Source organism: Poecilia reticulata, chromosome 7 (assembly GCF_904066995.2).
Source record: "Poecilia reticulata chromosome 7, P_reticulata-male-v2, whole genome shotgun sequence".
In the NCBI taxonomy this organism is placed as follows: domain Eukaryota; kingdom Metazoa; phylum Chordata; class Actinopteri; order Cyprinodontiformes; family Poeciliidae; genus Poecilia; species Poecilia reticulata.
In genome coordinates this window covers 18,353,802-18,370,274 of record NC_088836.1, presented here as the reverse complement: position 1 = coordinate 18,370,274, position 16,473 = coordinate 18,353,802, and the positions used below count along the sequence as shown (strand labels likewise).

Here is a 16,473-nt window from a genome sequence, read left to right as displayed (position 1 = left end):
GATATTTGCATTAAAAAAAACAGCCATCTAAATGACGTTTTTTTCCATCTGACAGATTAATATAAACATTTCTTTTCAATGCTAATAAAAATTTTATTTATGCAAAGTACTTACCACTTGCACTGTTACTGTCTGTTCTATTTGAGAACAGTTTACACAGTCCAACATCTTGCAATGAATAAAACAGAAGGATTTCTCCCACACGCTTAATGCAACATTTCAGTGCTGGCCTCAATTCGTGCAGCTATATTTGAGTTTCAATGTAGGGCGGGCACAGCCTCCTTGACTTCTGCATTGGTTTGGGACAAATTTGCAAACCTTTTAAAACCCGTAGCTGTCTAAAAATCTGCATACATTAGAATAAGTGGAAATGATATCAAAAAGTGTGATTCCAGGCATTTCTTTGACTTCTAGATCTAACCTGGCTTGTTTTGTAGGGGTTGTTTTTTTGTTTTTTTCCCCAGTCCTCTCGTCTCGGTGTCCTCCCTAAATGGCAGGAGAGCTCATTAGCTAAAGGTTGTAACAGACAGAAATAGGGATTGTTTGAAGATTGCCAGCCTGATGCATCTCAGAGAATGGTGCAGTTAATTACCCAATCCAGGAAGGAGGAGACAGTCTCACCGATGACCACAGGCCAGCATCAAGATGCTATTCTTGTCTTGGGAGATCGATCACGTTTTTCCAGCTGCCTTAGGTTCACATCTCAGTGAGACAGAGGTCACCAATTATGTTCAAAGTACACTTTTTATTTCCATTCTTCTTTTTATTTTTTTAGTAAATAAGCAATTTTACAGCCATGTTTAAAGTCACTTGCAGAGGTATTATTACCCGATTAACATTTAGACATGTTATCACCACAAATCAGTGTGTTTCTTTGCAATCTTATGTGATGGAAAAACAAAGCAGTGCGTGACTAATGAACTGATCTAGATCAAGTCAAGTCAAGTTTATTTGTATAGCACATTTCAGCAACAGATCGCTTGAAAGTGCATTTAACAATGACAAGAAGAGGAAGCATACTTATGTCTTGCATTTTTCCAAATAAAGAACAAACTTTTTGCTGTATATTAGAATTTGTGGCATTTTCAGTCTTCAGGTGTGTGAAGCTGGTATATTTATGTCCTCAAAGACTGACCACTGTAATTGCTGCAAATAATTATTGACAAATGCAAACTACATTTTCCCATTTTTGTTGTGAAGAACATCAGAAAACAATCCATCCTTTTCTTCCTGCTCCACAATTGTTTACCAACTGTGCTTCTGCATTTTGCATAACATATAAATAAAACGCACAAATGTTTGTGCTTGAAATATAACAAAATGTGTAAATGGATCGCAGTACATATTTTTTCATGGTCTGTATCTGATTCAACTTGTACCTCTATGAGCACAACATAAAAATGTCTCCAGTAGGTCTAGTTAATTTGAAGTAAATCTATGACTCTGAAATATGTTTTTAGGATTCTGCAAATCAAACAAAGCCAAAAGAGAGAGAAAAAAAAAACATCTGGCCATTCAGATATTAAAAATAGAGAATAAGATTAAAGTCAAAGTAGGGAAGGAATACTCCTCTTACTGTACATGTCACTGGTAAGCCCTCTCCCTCAACTAGGTTGATTATTTTAAGCGCTGCTAGATTGATTTTGAGGCCCTGTGGGGGCCTTGTGGTTACGTGCGAGTGCAAGTGAAGGTGCATGCAGACCAAAAAAGGATAAAACTTAGGACATCATACTGGATTGGAGCCTTGCAGGCAAGGGAGGAGAGTTGGAACGAGGACTAGAGGTGGCCTCCAGATTCCTGATGTTATTAATAAGTGACTATCTTCAAGGACATCTGTGATGATTTGGGTCAAACTATTCCCTCTTCCTCCTGCGGTGTGCCAAAGTCCCCTGAAAATGGCACCAGAAATATATCCCACTCCCAACCTTTAAAGGATTGTCCTTGTGTTTTCAGTGAGCAAAGAACAAGGGAATACTCAAAATGATCAACTGTTTGATTTTTCTACAGTGCTTTTGATTGATGTGATTTTGTGAGATGCTGCCTATTGAATTCAATGTAATAAAAACAGATGTAAGACGGTCTATCAGGGAGGCGAGTTGTTGAAACTAGAAATATTCCAAAGCAAATAAACACTGTCATTGAACAAAGATTTTTGCGGTAAGCACACACTGTCAAATGTATCATCCATTTCAAAGCTGTGTTAAATTATGCAAAGAGGACTTTGAAGCACCTATTACCTGTAAGATCAAGGAAGCAGAATGACATGTTCAAAAATCTCTACTGTTTAATTGTAACAGTCTGATTGCCTTCATTTGAAAATATCACAAATACTTCAATCTGTCTTCAGAACCGGTTCTAAGACGTGGTCAGAATATTTTGCAAATACTCCTCTAAGGCTCTCATCATTAAAAAGTGAACAAATAAAGGTTAAAAAAAATTGTTACAGTACATAACACTTTCACTTTCCACATCTTCCCAAGGAGGAAGCTTGTACTGATTTGTTAAACTCATAAAGATCAATCTTTGCTATATTTTCATCCTGGTTGAGGAGGAAACAGGAAATTGGTTTTGTCTGCCATCTAGTGGTCAGATTTAGCAACTAGCTTGTAAAAGCTCGACCAAAACAAAGCAACAGTCTTAATTATAACGTGCATCATATTTCTTATACATTGGGTTAGAAAATGAGTTGATGGGTGTTTATGAGCTACGAAAGTCATTTATTTAGGTAGTTATTTATATTAATATACCTTCTATTGTTAGTCTTCATAGTGCTTCTTTTGATCTTTTGATGCCGCCTATCCCTACGCACAGCAAATATATGAAAGACGATGGTTTGATCAGAGACCAGGGACCAAAATTTAACTATCTGAACAATAAGTAAAACTCATACTATGCCTTACCCTGAAAACTTGTTGACTTTAGGGCATGGTCAGGGCATGCCTCCACCGAACAGAAAGTGTCCCTCGATCTGTCTGACCCAGTTTCAGGGCATTATCTTAGAGTGTAGAGTTACTCATATGATCTGCAACAGAGAGCCAAACAACTGGAGCCTCAGACATCCCATTGCAGGTGTCACTGTGATAACAAAGAGAAAACAAAAGGGGTGAGCAGGGGGGCAATCAGATGACCTGTCCTCTTCACAGCACAATTCCACTGACCCTTTCTGGAACCTTCTGACCTCATGGCTGAGAGATACAGGCAACAAAGCAAAACATATCTGCCTGATGTCAGCTAATGAATGTCAGCTGTTTTTTGAAAAGAGGCATGACGGTAGATTGAGTAGAAGATCAAAAATATGATGATTTTTCTGTCAACATCCCTGTTTATATTATCTCTTAACATGACATTGGGGGCACCAGGTGGCTCAGTGGTAGCACATGTGCACCTTACACACGTAAGGCCACTGTTTGAGGCCACTGTCTCAAACCCACGTGCACCTTACATACGTAAGCACCTTACACACGTAAGGTGCATGTGGGTTTGAGACTGTGGCCTCAAACCCAGAGGACTGTGATTCTCAGCCCACGGACATTTAATGCATGCTTTCCTCTTTTCAAATATGCAGGGTTTTTTTTTGTTTTGTTTTTTTACATATTTGTTAAAAGCGTCACTGTGACGTGACAATAAGACAGCTAATTTGTGAAAAAAAATTGAGCTTCTCCATCGCCTGAGCTACTACTGCCGTCTGAAGAAATGCATCACTCCCAAGTCGTTCAGACCAAAAACAACCAATCAGAGCCAGGGGAAGTGTCTTAGCGCTGTCAATCAATCTTATGTATGCACTGCTAAATGTGCTAATGCTGGAAAGAACAACTAGCTGTTATAGGAAAGCCATTTAGATGTGGGCAGATATTTTAAATGGTCTGAACTTATATAGCGCTTTTCCAATCATTTTGACCACTCAGAGCGCTTTACACTAGATTCACATTCACCCATTCAAACTCACAAATGCTCACACATTTATGCACCGATACGCAGACAGGCAATTTGGGGTTAAGTACCTTGCCCAGAGACATTCCGACATGTGGTATAACCTTCTGATCACAAGACGACTACTCTACACGCAGAGCCAGAGTCGCCCCTAAATTATTTGATAATGGATGGAGGACAATATTGAAGAGTGATATCCTTTGCTGATATCACTCTCGCTAAGATTTTTAGGATATGTATGGAAACAGATTTGGCCTGATTTCTACTCTCTTTTTTCTTTACTAATCCAGAAAGAATAGAACAACTCCTCGATCATTTTTTAAATCGAAAACAATAAAACAAATAACAAAACAAATGTTATTCATATGTCTTATTTTCTTATAGCACTGACACATTCTAGCTGCCAATGGACATACACGTGCTTTTTTGAATTGTTGGTTTGGTGTTTTTCATAAACCTCTTGTCTCCCAAATTATGAAAAACCATCAGATGTATGTCAAGGAAGATAATTGCTGAACTGTTTATGACCCAGTTTATTGTATTCATCTGATAGCTTTGTTACATAGTTCTGACCCATCATCGGAAATGTAGAGCAAAAACAAACAGTCTGTAAGGCCAGGTCGAAAAAAAAGACAAAAAAAAGAAAGAAAAACCAGATAAATTGTGAAAGTCACATAGTTGCATGATCAACTTCCTCACCATAGTGTTTGTCATATTGACAATAAAGTTATAGTTAATCAAGTTTAAGCCCTCATATTATATGCATGCAGCTGCAGTCATTTAAAACTACACTGCTTATTTTTCATGAAATTACTCATTGTTTGACCATTCTTTCCTTATTTATCTATGAAAACAAGCAGTTTGAAAGAAATTTAATATATAAAAACCATGTGTTTTATCAGCAATGTTTTCAGGCTATAATTTGAGTTTATCTAAAACTATTTAGATTAGTTTGACAGCCAGCTGCATCCTTTTTCTCAGGTGGGACTCATTCATGTGAGTATTGTCACGACATAAACTGGATTAACGACAAACATGCTTGATTTTCACAAACTGATTTAATATTAATGATTTAATTTGCGACTGACTTCTTGATGAAAAACTTTGTTTTATTTCCTCATTATAACTGTCTTATTGCTTGATTTTTTTTTTAACAACGTTGACTTGAAATGTGTCATAAGTTTAGAAAAGAAATCATTTTTTTAATTAAAATTTGGATTTGTTCAGTTTCCAGAAACCCAAGTAACCAGTTTCACTGATCAGTTCTGGCTGGCACATGTACCAGTTTTCTGACCGCCACCTGAACTTGCTGGGACGCAAATTTATATAAGAATGACACCTCCTCCCTTCTGTGCACCAAATAGTGTGACCTGTGAAAATGAACATTCATGTGAGCATGCACACACCTGCAGTCAGCTGACATAATGTCTGGGAGGATATCATAGACTGAAGTTTAGTGGGGCAGCCAAGATGGATTAAGGTTTGCATAAAAGACGCCGAACAGACACAGTATTTTCAAATCTTAACAGAGGAGAAAAGCAGAGAAGAGTTGGGGAACTTAAATGACATTAAGTAGAAAAACAGCAGTGCAAAAAATATATTTATTTTTTTTCTAGACGTGAGAGATTGCACATCCAGAGGGACTCATTTTTTTTGCTGCATGTCTGATGTGGTAACAACAATAGCTCAATTCACCAAGATTAAACAAACAGGTCTGTATGCATTTCAACAAATTCTGTTCAGATGAAGTGCTCTGCGTCTTTCAAATGTTTCATCTTTATATTCGTGCTTTGCATTTTCCGAGTGATTGTATCTTGATTGCTCATTTATGTTTGTGTCTGCATTTTCTAGCATGTCTCTGTTTATTTTGAGACGGACTTTGCTTTTTGCGTTAATGGTTGGAGCCGTCTACACCTGTACGCTGATGAATCACACCATATGGCTTGAGAAGAAAAACTGTACCCAGTGTGTGGCAGTCAACACGACCATATGCAGTGGCTACTGCTATACGAGAGTGAGTGAGAACAGACTGTATCTGTTTTTTTTTTGTTTTTTTTTGCAAAAGTATTTTTTAAGTGTATTTGAAGTGTGGCTGTATGGCGGCGGCACAGTTGTCATCACTGTAACATTGCAGTAAAAAGGTCCTGGGATTGAATTCCAGCCTAGGGTCATTCCCCATAGGTGTTCTTCAGTGTGCTGGGGTTACACACACATGATTCCACCCATAGTCCACATATCTGACTGTTAGGTTATTTAGTTACTCTAAAAGAACCATTAGGTGTGAGTGTGTGTGTTTTAGACCTGTGTGTCTCTGTGTTGCCCTGTGTTTGACGAGTAGCCTGTCCATGTCGTGCCCCGTCTCTCTCCCGATGAGAGCAGTAGATACTCACCAGCCCCCTTATGATCTTCAGGGATAACCAAGTATAGATAGTGGATGGATGGATGGATAATTAAAAGTGGTGTTGCACATTCAAAGAATAGATTCTGAAATATTAGTCTTTTAAACATTTTTGAAGTTCTGGTCAAAAACTGCTCTGTTCCTCTCATCCTTTCTTCCTGTCCTCCAGGATACCAATCTGAAGGGCAGCTTTGGCAGGGCTTTCCTGATTCAGCGGAGCTGTGTGCCCATCTCCCTTGTGTACCGGGCTGCCTTCATTCCTGGCTGTCCTCAGGATGACAGCTCACAGTTGTATTATCCCGCGGCCCGCTGCTGCAGCTGCAGGCGCTGTGACACGCGCACGCACCACTGTGTCAAACCCAGACCGTACTCTTACGATCAGTGCTCTGTGAAACTTGGTGGTGTGGAGAAACAGAATCTGAAATGTTTTGGAAACTTGACAACATGCTCATAAAAGCAATGCACCAACATGTCAAATGGCAGTGGACCAGCTGAATGAGTAGTATTTGTACTAGATGGCTGTAGCGTTTTCTGTAGTTCGATTGGAAACTGATACAGCAATGAAGCCCTGTGTTGAACGTGTGCTGCATCAATAAATTACATTGTGTATGCACATTAATAAATAATTGTAAACAGGCATTCCCATTTCTGGACACTTTTATTGTATCATTTTGCTTCTGTTGGACTTCATGCTCACTGCACTCACAAAAACTTTAACACATTGTTAAGTTTAGGGGGACACAAATTTGCATATGTCATATCAGCACTATAGCAAAGGGTTTCACTGCCCATGATCTATTTAGTCTGAGATGCATGCTTATTGAGATAAATTAACAAGGTTACTAACGGTTACTATGGAAGGCTCTCCTCGCCGAGCAGAGTCGGACTGTTTTGTTGACATTCTTTATGTCAGCAAAGTGGCTTTAAACATTCATCCTTTAGTGCAGCTCCATCTAGTGGATGCATACCGTAACTCCAGCCTCTACTGTAGCATCTATTCTATGCGCCTTATAATGCGGTGTGAGTTATATATGAAAAACGTTTTAAAATAGGCCATTCATTGAAGGTGCGCCTTATAATCCGGTGCGCCTTATAGTGCGGAAAATACGGTATTTGAACTCTAAACATCCGGTCTTGGAAGGTCCGGCTTTGGCCTTGGAGGGTGCGGTCTCTGTCTTGGAAGAAGTAGTCTTGACTTCATGCCTGATTGATATCTTTTTGTGCAGGGACTCTGTGCTCTTCTCAGTTTTGTCAGAAGAGCACAGAGGCAGTCTTGAAGTCTCGAGAGGTAATACGATGATCCTGATAGTCTGACAACACATATGCAGAGGTGAAGAGTTCCAGCCTATAATCAGACAGTAGAAAACATAGAGAAGAAGGGGTGTCTGTGTGTGGACAGGAATTTGTCTTTCTCATTTTTCTGGCATTTAACAAATATATAATATCTAGTAATTCTAAATGACCTCAAAGAGGAAGAGTTTAGTGTGATCTGTTGCTATACAGTGAGAAAGAAATGTGCATGTATACCTTTATAAAACTCATGTCTGCATCTAGTTTCAACTGTGAGTAGGATTTCGGTTGTTTATTATGTGGGTTTGTTTTAATCTGGATCAGGGAAAACAGTTACTATAATTTAAGTGAATTCTAACCAGTGATGGGAAGTATATCTTCCCATCACTGGTGAGAAGATATACAGATACTTTACTTATGTAAAGTACTTTACTTAAGTAGATTTAATAATGGATACTTTCTACTTTTACTCCACTACATTTTACAGTAAGTATCTATACTTTCTACTTCACTACATTTCTACAAAACTGTCGCGTTACTCGTTACATCCAAGTCGCATTGAGCTTTTTTTTCCCCCCGTTAAAATGTGAAATTCAGGGACTTAAGGTGGCGCCATAAAATCCGAGCAATAACGTGACTAACGTGTTTGTTGTCACCCATCGCCTCCCCCTTTACTCGCACGCTGAGCTCCAGACATGCGCAGTGGTTTCCTCTGAGCGGGAGAAGATGTCTGTCTAATCGTCAGTAATATAATAGCGCTGCATAAATCGACATGTAAATTCAGCAGTGCTTCGCTTTCACAGACGGTGGGGATGTCGTCCAACTTTTATCGTCATTTGGAAGGAAAACTTAAAGAAAGGTAAGCTATGTGGACGTGATGCTAGCAAAAGCTAGCTGTACTGACTGAGACACATGTTGCATCTGATGAAAAAAAGTTGTCACTCGTGCTAAATTATTGTGTGCAGTTGTTGACTGAGGCATCGCAAATATGGGACAACGCTGTGACCAAAGTGCAATATAATAATATGACATTCAGGAACGATCCTATTCTTCTGGACGGATCTTTACTAAGGTTGATAGGACTGAAGCCTCACTGAGAGCCGTTCTGTGTTGTTGTAATGCTCTGCATATACTGCAGTAGCTATTATTTTATTTAATAAAAAAAATAAAAAAATAAAATAATAATAATACTTATATATATATATATATATATATATATATATATATATTGTTAAGGAAGAATTTCTATATTACTGGTAAATTTAGCAAAACTCTGGCTCTGATACTTCCTTTTGATCCCGGGTTTTCTCGCGTGGCCACGTGCGGGGACAAAAACACAACAATGCGTGTTGACGTCACAGAATTACAGGATTTAATCCAATCAGAAGAAAATATAAGATAGTACAGGAAACTAAAGAAAGACAGATACAAACATTGTTACCTGAGACAAGAAGACAAAGAAATATCAAGGACGTCCTTGGAGAAAGAGCTGGTGCAGAAGTAAAATAAATCAGCTTTTTTTCTAAAATGTTTCCCTTGTGCACAAACTTTTATACCCTGTAGGTGTGTTTTCCTCTTTAATGTATTCAAATAAGGCGTATCTCTACTTGACCAATTGGAAGGCATCTCTGGCCCTGTTAAATTTTAGAAAAAGTCCCGCAGTTTGGTCGCAAGATCAAACACCTTTTGTTAAATAAGGTAGAAGCAGACTCTCCGAATTCATGGTGGTTTATGGCTTTCACAGATCAGTGTGAAAAGCTAGAACTTCCTACTGATTGTTTCCCGACAGACAAAGAGCAGATCAGAAGATCTTGGCAAACAATCTGCTTTAACTACAGTAAAATATATCAATAGGTCAGAATATGTTATAAATTTTAAAACTATAATTATGGTATTTCAATCAAGTCATGATAAATTCTAAAACTAACTTATTTTAAATTTATTTTCTTAACAGTATCCGGCCTCCTGTGGCTCTACAGCCATCTGGGCAAAGAGAAACAGATGCAGGAACCTCACAGGTAGCTGTGAAATTCTGGTTTCTCTTCTGCTCTGCCAGGAACAAACCTTTAATTCTGTACTTTTAATTCAATGAAAAGTTCTCCAAAAATCCAATTTGTTCTTCTGCACTCAGCATCTCCAAAGTTTAGTTCTGATATCAAACCAAAAGCAATAGATAATAAACAGAAAATAATGGAGTACAATTCCTGTTTCTAATTAGGAATTAGAAACAAATAAGAATTAAGACATTCATTCACCATAAACCTAAGTATTTTCTAATACTAAACAAAACCTTTTCATGTGACTCTAATATAGTCAGAAATAATACAATTTCAAATACATTCATCATTAACTAAATTAATTCTAAAACAAGATAATAGAATTTTTAGTCAAAACATGCTATTAATAACTAAGAAAAATGTCTTACAAATTAAATGTTAGTGATTTAAAACATTTTATGTTATATTCAGTTTTTGCACCATGTCAGATGTTGGTTTTGGAAGACTTCTTATCCTGGTTACGTGAACTGACCAAAGTTCCCCTTCTCAGAGTAATTCAAGTGATACTGTCCTCCACCTTCCTGCATATGTTAATTTATGACCTCCTGTCTTTAATGATAAGACCCCAGGGGTCTGAGCCGAGGCTCTCCTGCAGATCTATTTCAATACTTACCCAGCAATAGTATTTGTTTCAAATCACTAACAGAAACCTGTTCAAACTTAAGAAATTGGTTCTAAAAGGTTTAAACTGTGTTAAACACTCAAAATAATAATTTTTCTCAACAATATATATATATAAGAGGGGTGCCGGTCGATCGACCACCGATCATAATCGGCCGGCCGATTTCTGTGAAAAAGTGTATGATCGGTGATCGCCGATCACAGTCTCTTGTTGCCGATCACCTGCTTCTCATTTCGCAACCTGCCTGTGCAGCTGGTCTCCTCTTTCCTTCACACTGCGCAAACGCGCAGCAATAAATCCTAAGCGATGTGGTGTGGAACTATAACGCACTGAGTGAATGGGGAAGTTTGTGTGTTGCAGCGGAAAATTGAAGCATGTGGGGTGAAGCACGTCAAAATGCATCTACACGACGAATCTAATATGGCATAAAAACAATGCCATACTTGACAGAGTTTGGCTACATTGAGGCTGACTGCAGTAAAAAAGACATATGGAGGATCAGATAGCAGGTAAAACAGCGCACAGCTACAAACACTCACCCGGATTAGCATGACGGTCAGAAAGCTAAACAAATAACCCGCAAAATTATTTAAGTCTTCGAGCTGCGATGTAAAACGCTGGTTCTCCTCTCGCTGTTGAACAGCTGCTATGCGCTACAGGTAGTAATATTTCACAGACGGAGCGCCACTTCTGCTCCACCTGGTAGTGACTCTCACACCGAACCTCTGCTTAAAGCTGCAGCATCTAACCTAAAAAAATAAATTTTACATACATATTAAAACTTTCGCTGTCCTAACATGAGACAGATAATCTCTGAAAAAATAATTGATCTCCTCCCTGTTCTGCATAATTACTCCGCTCAGTCAGAAACAACCAATCAGAACTAGCAGTAATCAGCTAGCCATGCTATTAGGAAGTTTTCATGCAGTAACTCAGGATTGTTTATTGTAATGTATTTGCCTTTGAATGTTAAGTTTTATACTTGAATTGTTTGGCAATATTGAGAGGTTTTATTTTGACTCTTTGCATTATTTAGCCGTTTCAGAGCCTTAATATGTTTTCAGTTTGTTAAAGATAGTATTACCAATAGCAGTACAATTTGCACAATGCCTGTTTTGTTTTTTTCTTGGAAAAAGTTATTAAAAACAAGTTATTGTCTAAATTAAAGTGAATTTATGGTTCCTTTTTCCATATAATGTAACCGGTAGTGCTTATGATTAAAAAAATAATAATTATGTGATCGGTATCGGTGATCGGTATTGGATCACCCTCATGGGTGATCGGAATCGGCAGGAAAAAACCTGATTGGCACATCTCTATTATATATATATGTATGTATGTAAATGGCGAATAAATAAAACAAGAACATAAGAACGTAGAGCATGCTCATTGCTCTTTGTTTTTGTCACCTGTCATGGTGGCAGACTTGTCATGGTGCAGCAGGAGGGAGGATGAAAACAGTCACGGTGCTCCTCCTGCTTGGTTACTTCTTGCTTATTACACCTTTGACAGCGTTGTTTACCGTTAATTGTTATGTTTAATGGTGCAGACAGTTGTGGTTTCTGACATTGGCAATATGGGCAACCGCCCAGGGCGTAATTTTTTTTAGGGATGACAGGAGACCTCAGCGGATTGTGGCACAGAGGTGAAAGCAAAACAGAATGAAGAAGAGTTTGAATTGAACTAGTTAAATTTATTTCAGCTCTAAGTATTTAATATCGAGGTGTTTTATGGGAATGTGAATCTTTCAGATCAATTTGAGAAGCAATTTTGATAGGTGAACTTAATTTTATTGTGTCATGTAGCGCGGGGTGCTGGTCTTGGTCTTGATTTGGTCTCGGGTTCGGTGGTCTAGACTACAACTCTGCTACGTGGCTCCTTGGTTCCATGTCCTCTCCTGCCAGTTGGATTTCTTTCAAAATAAATGCCACTAGTGGCAAAAAAAAGTGAAGTTCATGCTGGAGACAAGATGTTTCCATCCTGGAAATTATGACGCATAGAATCACATATCTAAGTCTAAACTGTGTTACAGAGTAAACACAATAAAAACATGTTTTTTCTGTGGTATTGTTCATTAAAATGGCACATTACTGATGTATTAAAATTAAGTACAATCTGTACACATACTGATATTAGCGATTAGGTAATGCATTCAGCAAGTACTTTTACTTGTAATACTTAAGTATTTTTAAAAGCCAGTACTTTTTTACTTTTACTTAAGTAAAATGTTAATGTGGTACTTTTGCTTTTACTTGAGTATATTTTTGTCTGTGTATTTGCACTTTTACTTAAGTACATTTTTTGAGTACTTTCTCCACCACTGATTCTAACACAGTTGGACTGTGTATCGTCAGAAGGGAATTTTGCTGAGGTTACAAGCAACACTGGCTCAGTTTCCTGGCTGCAGGGGATGTGGGTGGAGCCAAATGCGAAATTGATCCTAAATCCAGCGGGGCTACGTTTCCCTTCCCTATATATAACCCTGCTCTTCTTTTCCACTCTTGCCTTGCTCCGTGTCTCTCAGGGACTCTCACCCTTGTCTCCATCTGTGGCCTGCTTTATCACCTTGTCCCATTTTTGCACTTGCCAAAATCAAGAAACCATGGCCCAGCAACAGCAGATTAGGTATGAACCTTACCAGCATGATACTTAGAATGCATGTAGACACAAATATGGCTTCATTATTTAAGATGAGTAATTCATCTAAATAAAAAGTCCAGGCCTTGAGACGCGTAAGATTTTAGTCCGTGTGTAGGATATGTCAAGTTATTTTTGGGTGGCTGGGTTCCCCAAAGCATGGTTAAAATAAACCCTGACACAATCCATAGATACCACTTATGAAGTGTAAAGAAAAATCTCCTCACTTTCTACCTTTCTATTATTGCAAAAATCTTTCAGTCCTGTATTAGAAGGACCTATTATTATTATTAATAATTATTATTATTATTAATGTATTATTACCCTCTCTCATTCATTTATAGAATCACCAGTAGTACATTAATGCAAGGTCTTACACCCTTTGTGTTTTTGTACAGCTTACCTGCCAAACTAATCAATGGAGGGATTGCAGGAATGGTAGGAGTCACCTGTGTGTTTCCAATAGACCTGGCCAAGACCCGCCTGCAGAACCAGCGCAGTGGGCAGCAAGTGTATAAGAACATGTAAGAAGTAACTGTGCAGAGAAAGACAGCAGTCTCTTTGTGTTGACGTGACATAAAAAGAAAACGTGTGACAACCTTCACTCATCGGGTTCTCATGTTTCATTCAGGATGGACTGCCTCATTAAAACTGTTAAGTCTGAAGGGTACTTTGGCATGTACAGAGGTGAGTATAAGCAGACTTTGAATGAAAATGTTTTTTTCCTGGGTCATTTAGGAGAATAATGATAAAGAATAGCTGCACCTTAAAAATATATTTGTTTGTAATTAGTCCTGCCCTTGCCCAGGTGCTGCGGTAAATCTTACCTTGGTAACACCAGAGAAGGCCATAAAACTAGCTGCTAATGACTTTTTTCGCCACCAGTTGAGTAATGACATGTGAGTAGATAATAAAAACTACTTCAAATGTTCCTCTTTTTTCATTATTGTACATTCTTGGGTTGTTTTAACCCTATGCCATTATCCTCAGTGGCAGGCTTACCGTTTTCAAAGAGATGCTGGCAGGGTGTTGCGCAGGAATGTGCCAAGTCATCGTTACCACACCAATGGAGATGCTCAAGATCCAGCTGCAAGATGCAGGCAGGATAGGTAAAAAATAAATCTTTACCTGCATCTTTGTGCAATCAGTTATGAGTTACTTCTTTAAAATGTTACTCTCTTATGACAAAGATGCTTTGCTTGGTATTTCTCCCAGTGGCTCAGCAGAGGGTAATGCCAAGTGTTGTAACTACGCTGAAGATGGGGGGGACCAGTGCTGTTCTCAGTCGTTCCTACAACACCGCCCCTACACCTCAGGTTATTCGTATGTCTGCCATAGAGATAACTAGGGAGCTGCTGAGGACCAAAGGGGTCGCAGGTTTATACAGGGGCCTTGGGGCCACACTGATGAGGTGCCTGGAGTTTTCTGTGCATTTTCTTTTATTTTTATACGTTATAGTAATGAATTGGATTGCTAACTTATTTTATTGCTTTCTTTTTTTAGGGACATCCCATTCTCTGTTGTGTACTTTCCTCTTTTTGCCCATTTGCAGCAGCTTGGTCAGCATTCATCAGAAGATCCATCTGTGCCTTTCTATTGGTCCTTTGTGTCCGGATGTTTGGCTGGATCCGTTGCCGCTGTAGCTGTCAGCCCTTGTGACGGTGAGATGCATGCATACATATTTTGGGAAAGTAGAAAGCAACAATTAGATCTACAGACATTTTTGGATGATGCGGAAATCATATATCTCTGCAACAAAATGTGTTTTGCATGTATTTCACAGTGGTGAAGACGAGGTTGCAATCGCTCAAAAAAGGATCCAACGAGGAGACCTACAATGGAGTTTTGGACTGCATCAGGCACTTATTTCTTTATTAGAGGGCTTTCTATAGCACATCAAATTGGGATGAATTACATTCTAATCCTGGCTTTTTCTTCCCATTGCAGGAAAATCCTGAGAAAAGAGGGTCCCAGAGCTTTCCTTAAAGGAGCCAGTTGCCGGGCGTTGGTCATTGCCCCACTCTTTGGCATTGCCCAGGTGGTGTATTGTGTTGGAGTGGGCGAGTTTCTGCTGGAGTACACTCCATACAATATCTACTCTGCATAAACAATCTGTCTCTGGACGCTTACGGAGGCTTATTAAACTGCCAGTGCTATGCTCTGGGCGATGGACCCAGCTCTCTACAGCTGTCTAGACTCTTTATTCGTAGAGTTCTAGAGGTCAACGCTAAAGGGACCACAAATATTCTATTCAACATGCCTTTAGCTTGATTAACTATTATAGCTTAAGTCTTAAAAAGTCTAACACTGGTACTTCCTTGTCTATGGGCTTCAGTGGAGCTTACTGCTTCCCTCACTGAGGGACTATGTTATTTGATGAATGTTTTGCACAGACCTCTCCCCCCTGTTTTAGACTTTAGCCTTACCCCTAAATATACCCCCACACCACTTGACTTAAGCCTAACCTGGATATCATATCAGCTGCAGTCTCTTGGGAATCATAGTTTGATGTCTTGGAGCAGTGCTTTGAAAGACCACAGGCATAAAACTGAAACACGACTACATGTGCAGCTAAGGTCTGATGCTTGATACCGGCCTTTGTATATATTGTATATTTGTTTTTAAAGATGAGTAACTTTTTCATACAAGTGCCACAAGATAATTCCGCGATGGTGCCCTGTCAGTAACCTGACAAGGAGGGATGAGGAAAACAGACTGTTTCAGGGGTCAAGGCGTGCAAAGAAATAAACATTCGGGCTGTCTGTTCACCAGATTACTTTTATTGGCTCTAAGGGGCTTTCGAAGAACTTTGTCCAAAATGTTTTCCTTTACTAAATCACACAGGGAAAAATTTTTTGTTGTCTTAAGTTCAAGAAGAGTCACAGCTTAGTACTTTCACTGTGCACTGAGGACCTCAGCCTGAAAAGTTATGTTTATTTCATGTGCAAATATAATGTATTGTCGTTAAATGTCAAAGATGAGAGCAGTGACTTGTGTCCTGTATTTTTACTATTCAAAATCTGTGCAACTGAAAGTGAAACATAGATTTTTCAAAGTCATTAAGGCGATAAATAAAAAGTCTACATGCCAAACAGATTGTTATGAATCCAGTGTTTGTTTTCTACAGTAAAGCATTGCATAATATACAAGAGGCTAAATGTAGATTCCCTTTTTTCAGATGCAAGCCTGATAGGTGTTACACTAACCCTCTAAGCATGCACCACACGCATACTTTAGTTTTTGGCAGCGAAAATGCTCATGTTGCAGCGTTAGGAAATTCTATCTTGGGTAATCCTACAGCCTCGGATGCATTACACGCATAACTATCCCTTCAACTAAGTTTTCAGCTGTTCTTGAAACTCAGGTGCAGAGAGGTGAGCCATCGACATGAAGAGGCAAGCTATGTTATTACAGGAGACGGGACTTTAGCAATTCATTGTATTTACTTAAAAACGTCCCATTGCAAGTCTGGAGGAGCTGCACGGATTCAGAGCTAAGGGTGTTAACAGGACATCTGCTAGTCCTGCTGAAATGAAAGA

The 16,473-nt window shown here is 38.8% G+C and overlaps 2 protein-coding genes across 2 annotated transcripts; both read left to right on the top strand.

Moving 5' to 3' along the window:
- The first annotated feature begins 5,042 nt into the window (after positions 1 to 5,042).
- On the top strand, positions 5,043 to 6,973 carry LOC103467433 (follitropin subunit beta-like). The gene is made up of 2 exons (XM_008413810.2): positions 5,043 to 5,944; positions 6,498 to 6,973. The coding sequence occupies exons 1-2, from the start codon at positions 5,759 to 5,761 to the stop codon at positions 6,780 to 6,782; spliced, it is 471 nt and encodes a 156-aa protein (XP_008412032.1). The 5' UTR covers positions 5,043 to 5,758; the 3' UTR covers positions 6,783 to 6,973.
- Positions 6,974 to 12,786: 5,813 nt separating this feature from the next.
- Positions 12,787 to 16,030, top strand: slc25a55b (solute carrier family 25 member 55b). The gene is made up of 9 exons (XM_008414882.2): positions 12,787 to 12,922; positions 13,333 to 13,458; positions 13,566 to 13,621; positions 13,743 to 13,833; positions 13,925 to 14,043; positions 14,150 to 14,345; positions 14,438 to 14,595; positions 14,718 to 14,793; positions 14,882 to 16,030. Exons 1-9 carry the CDS (start codon positions 12,900 to 12,902, stop codon positions 15,039 to 15,041), a joined length of 1,005 nt encoding a protein of 334 aa, XP_008413104.1. The 5' UTR covers positions 12,787 to 12,899; the 3' UTR covers positions 15,042 to 16,030.
- The last annotated feature ends 443 nt before the right edge of the window (positions 16,031 to 16,473 follow it).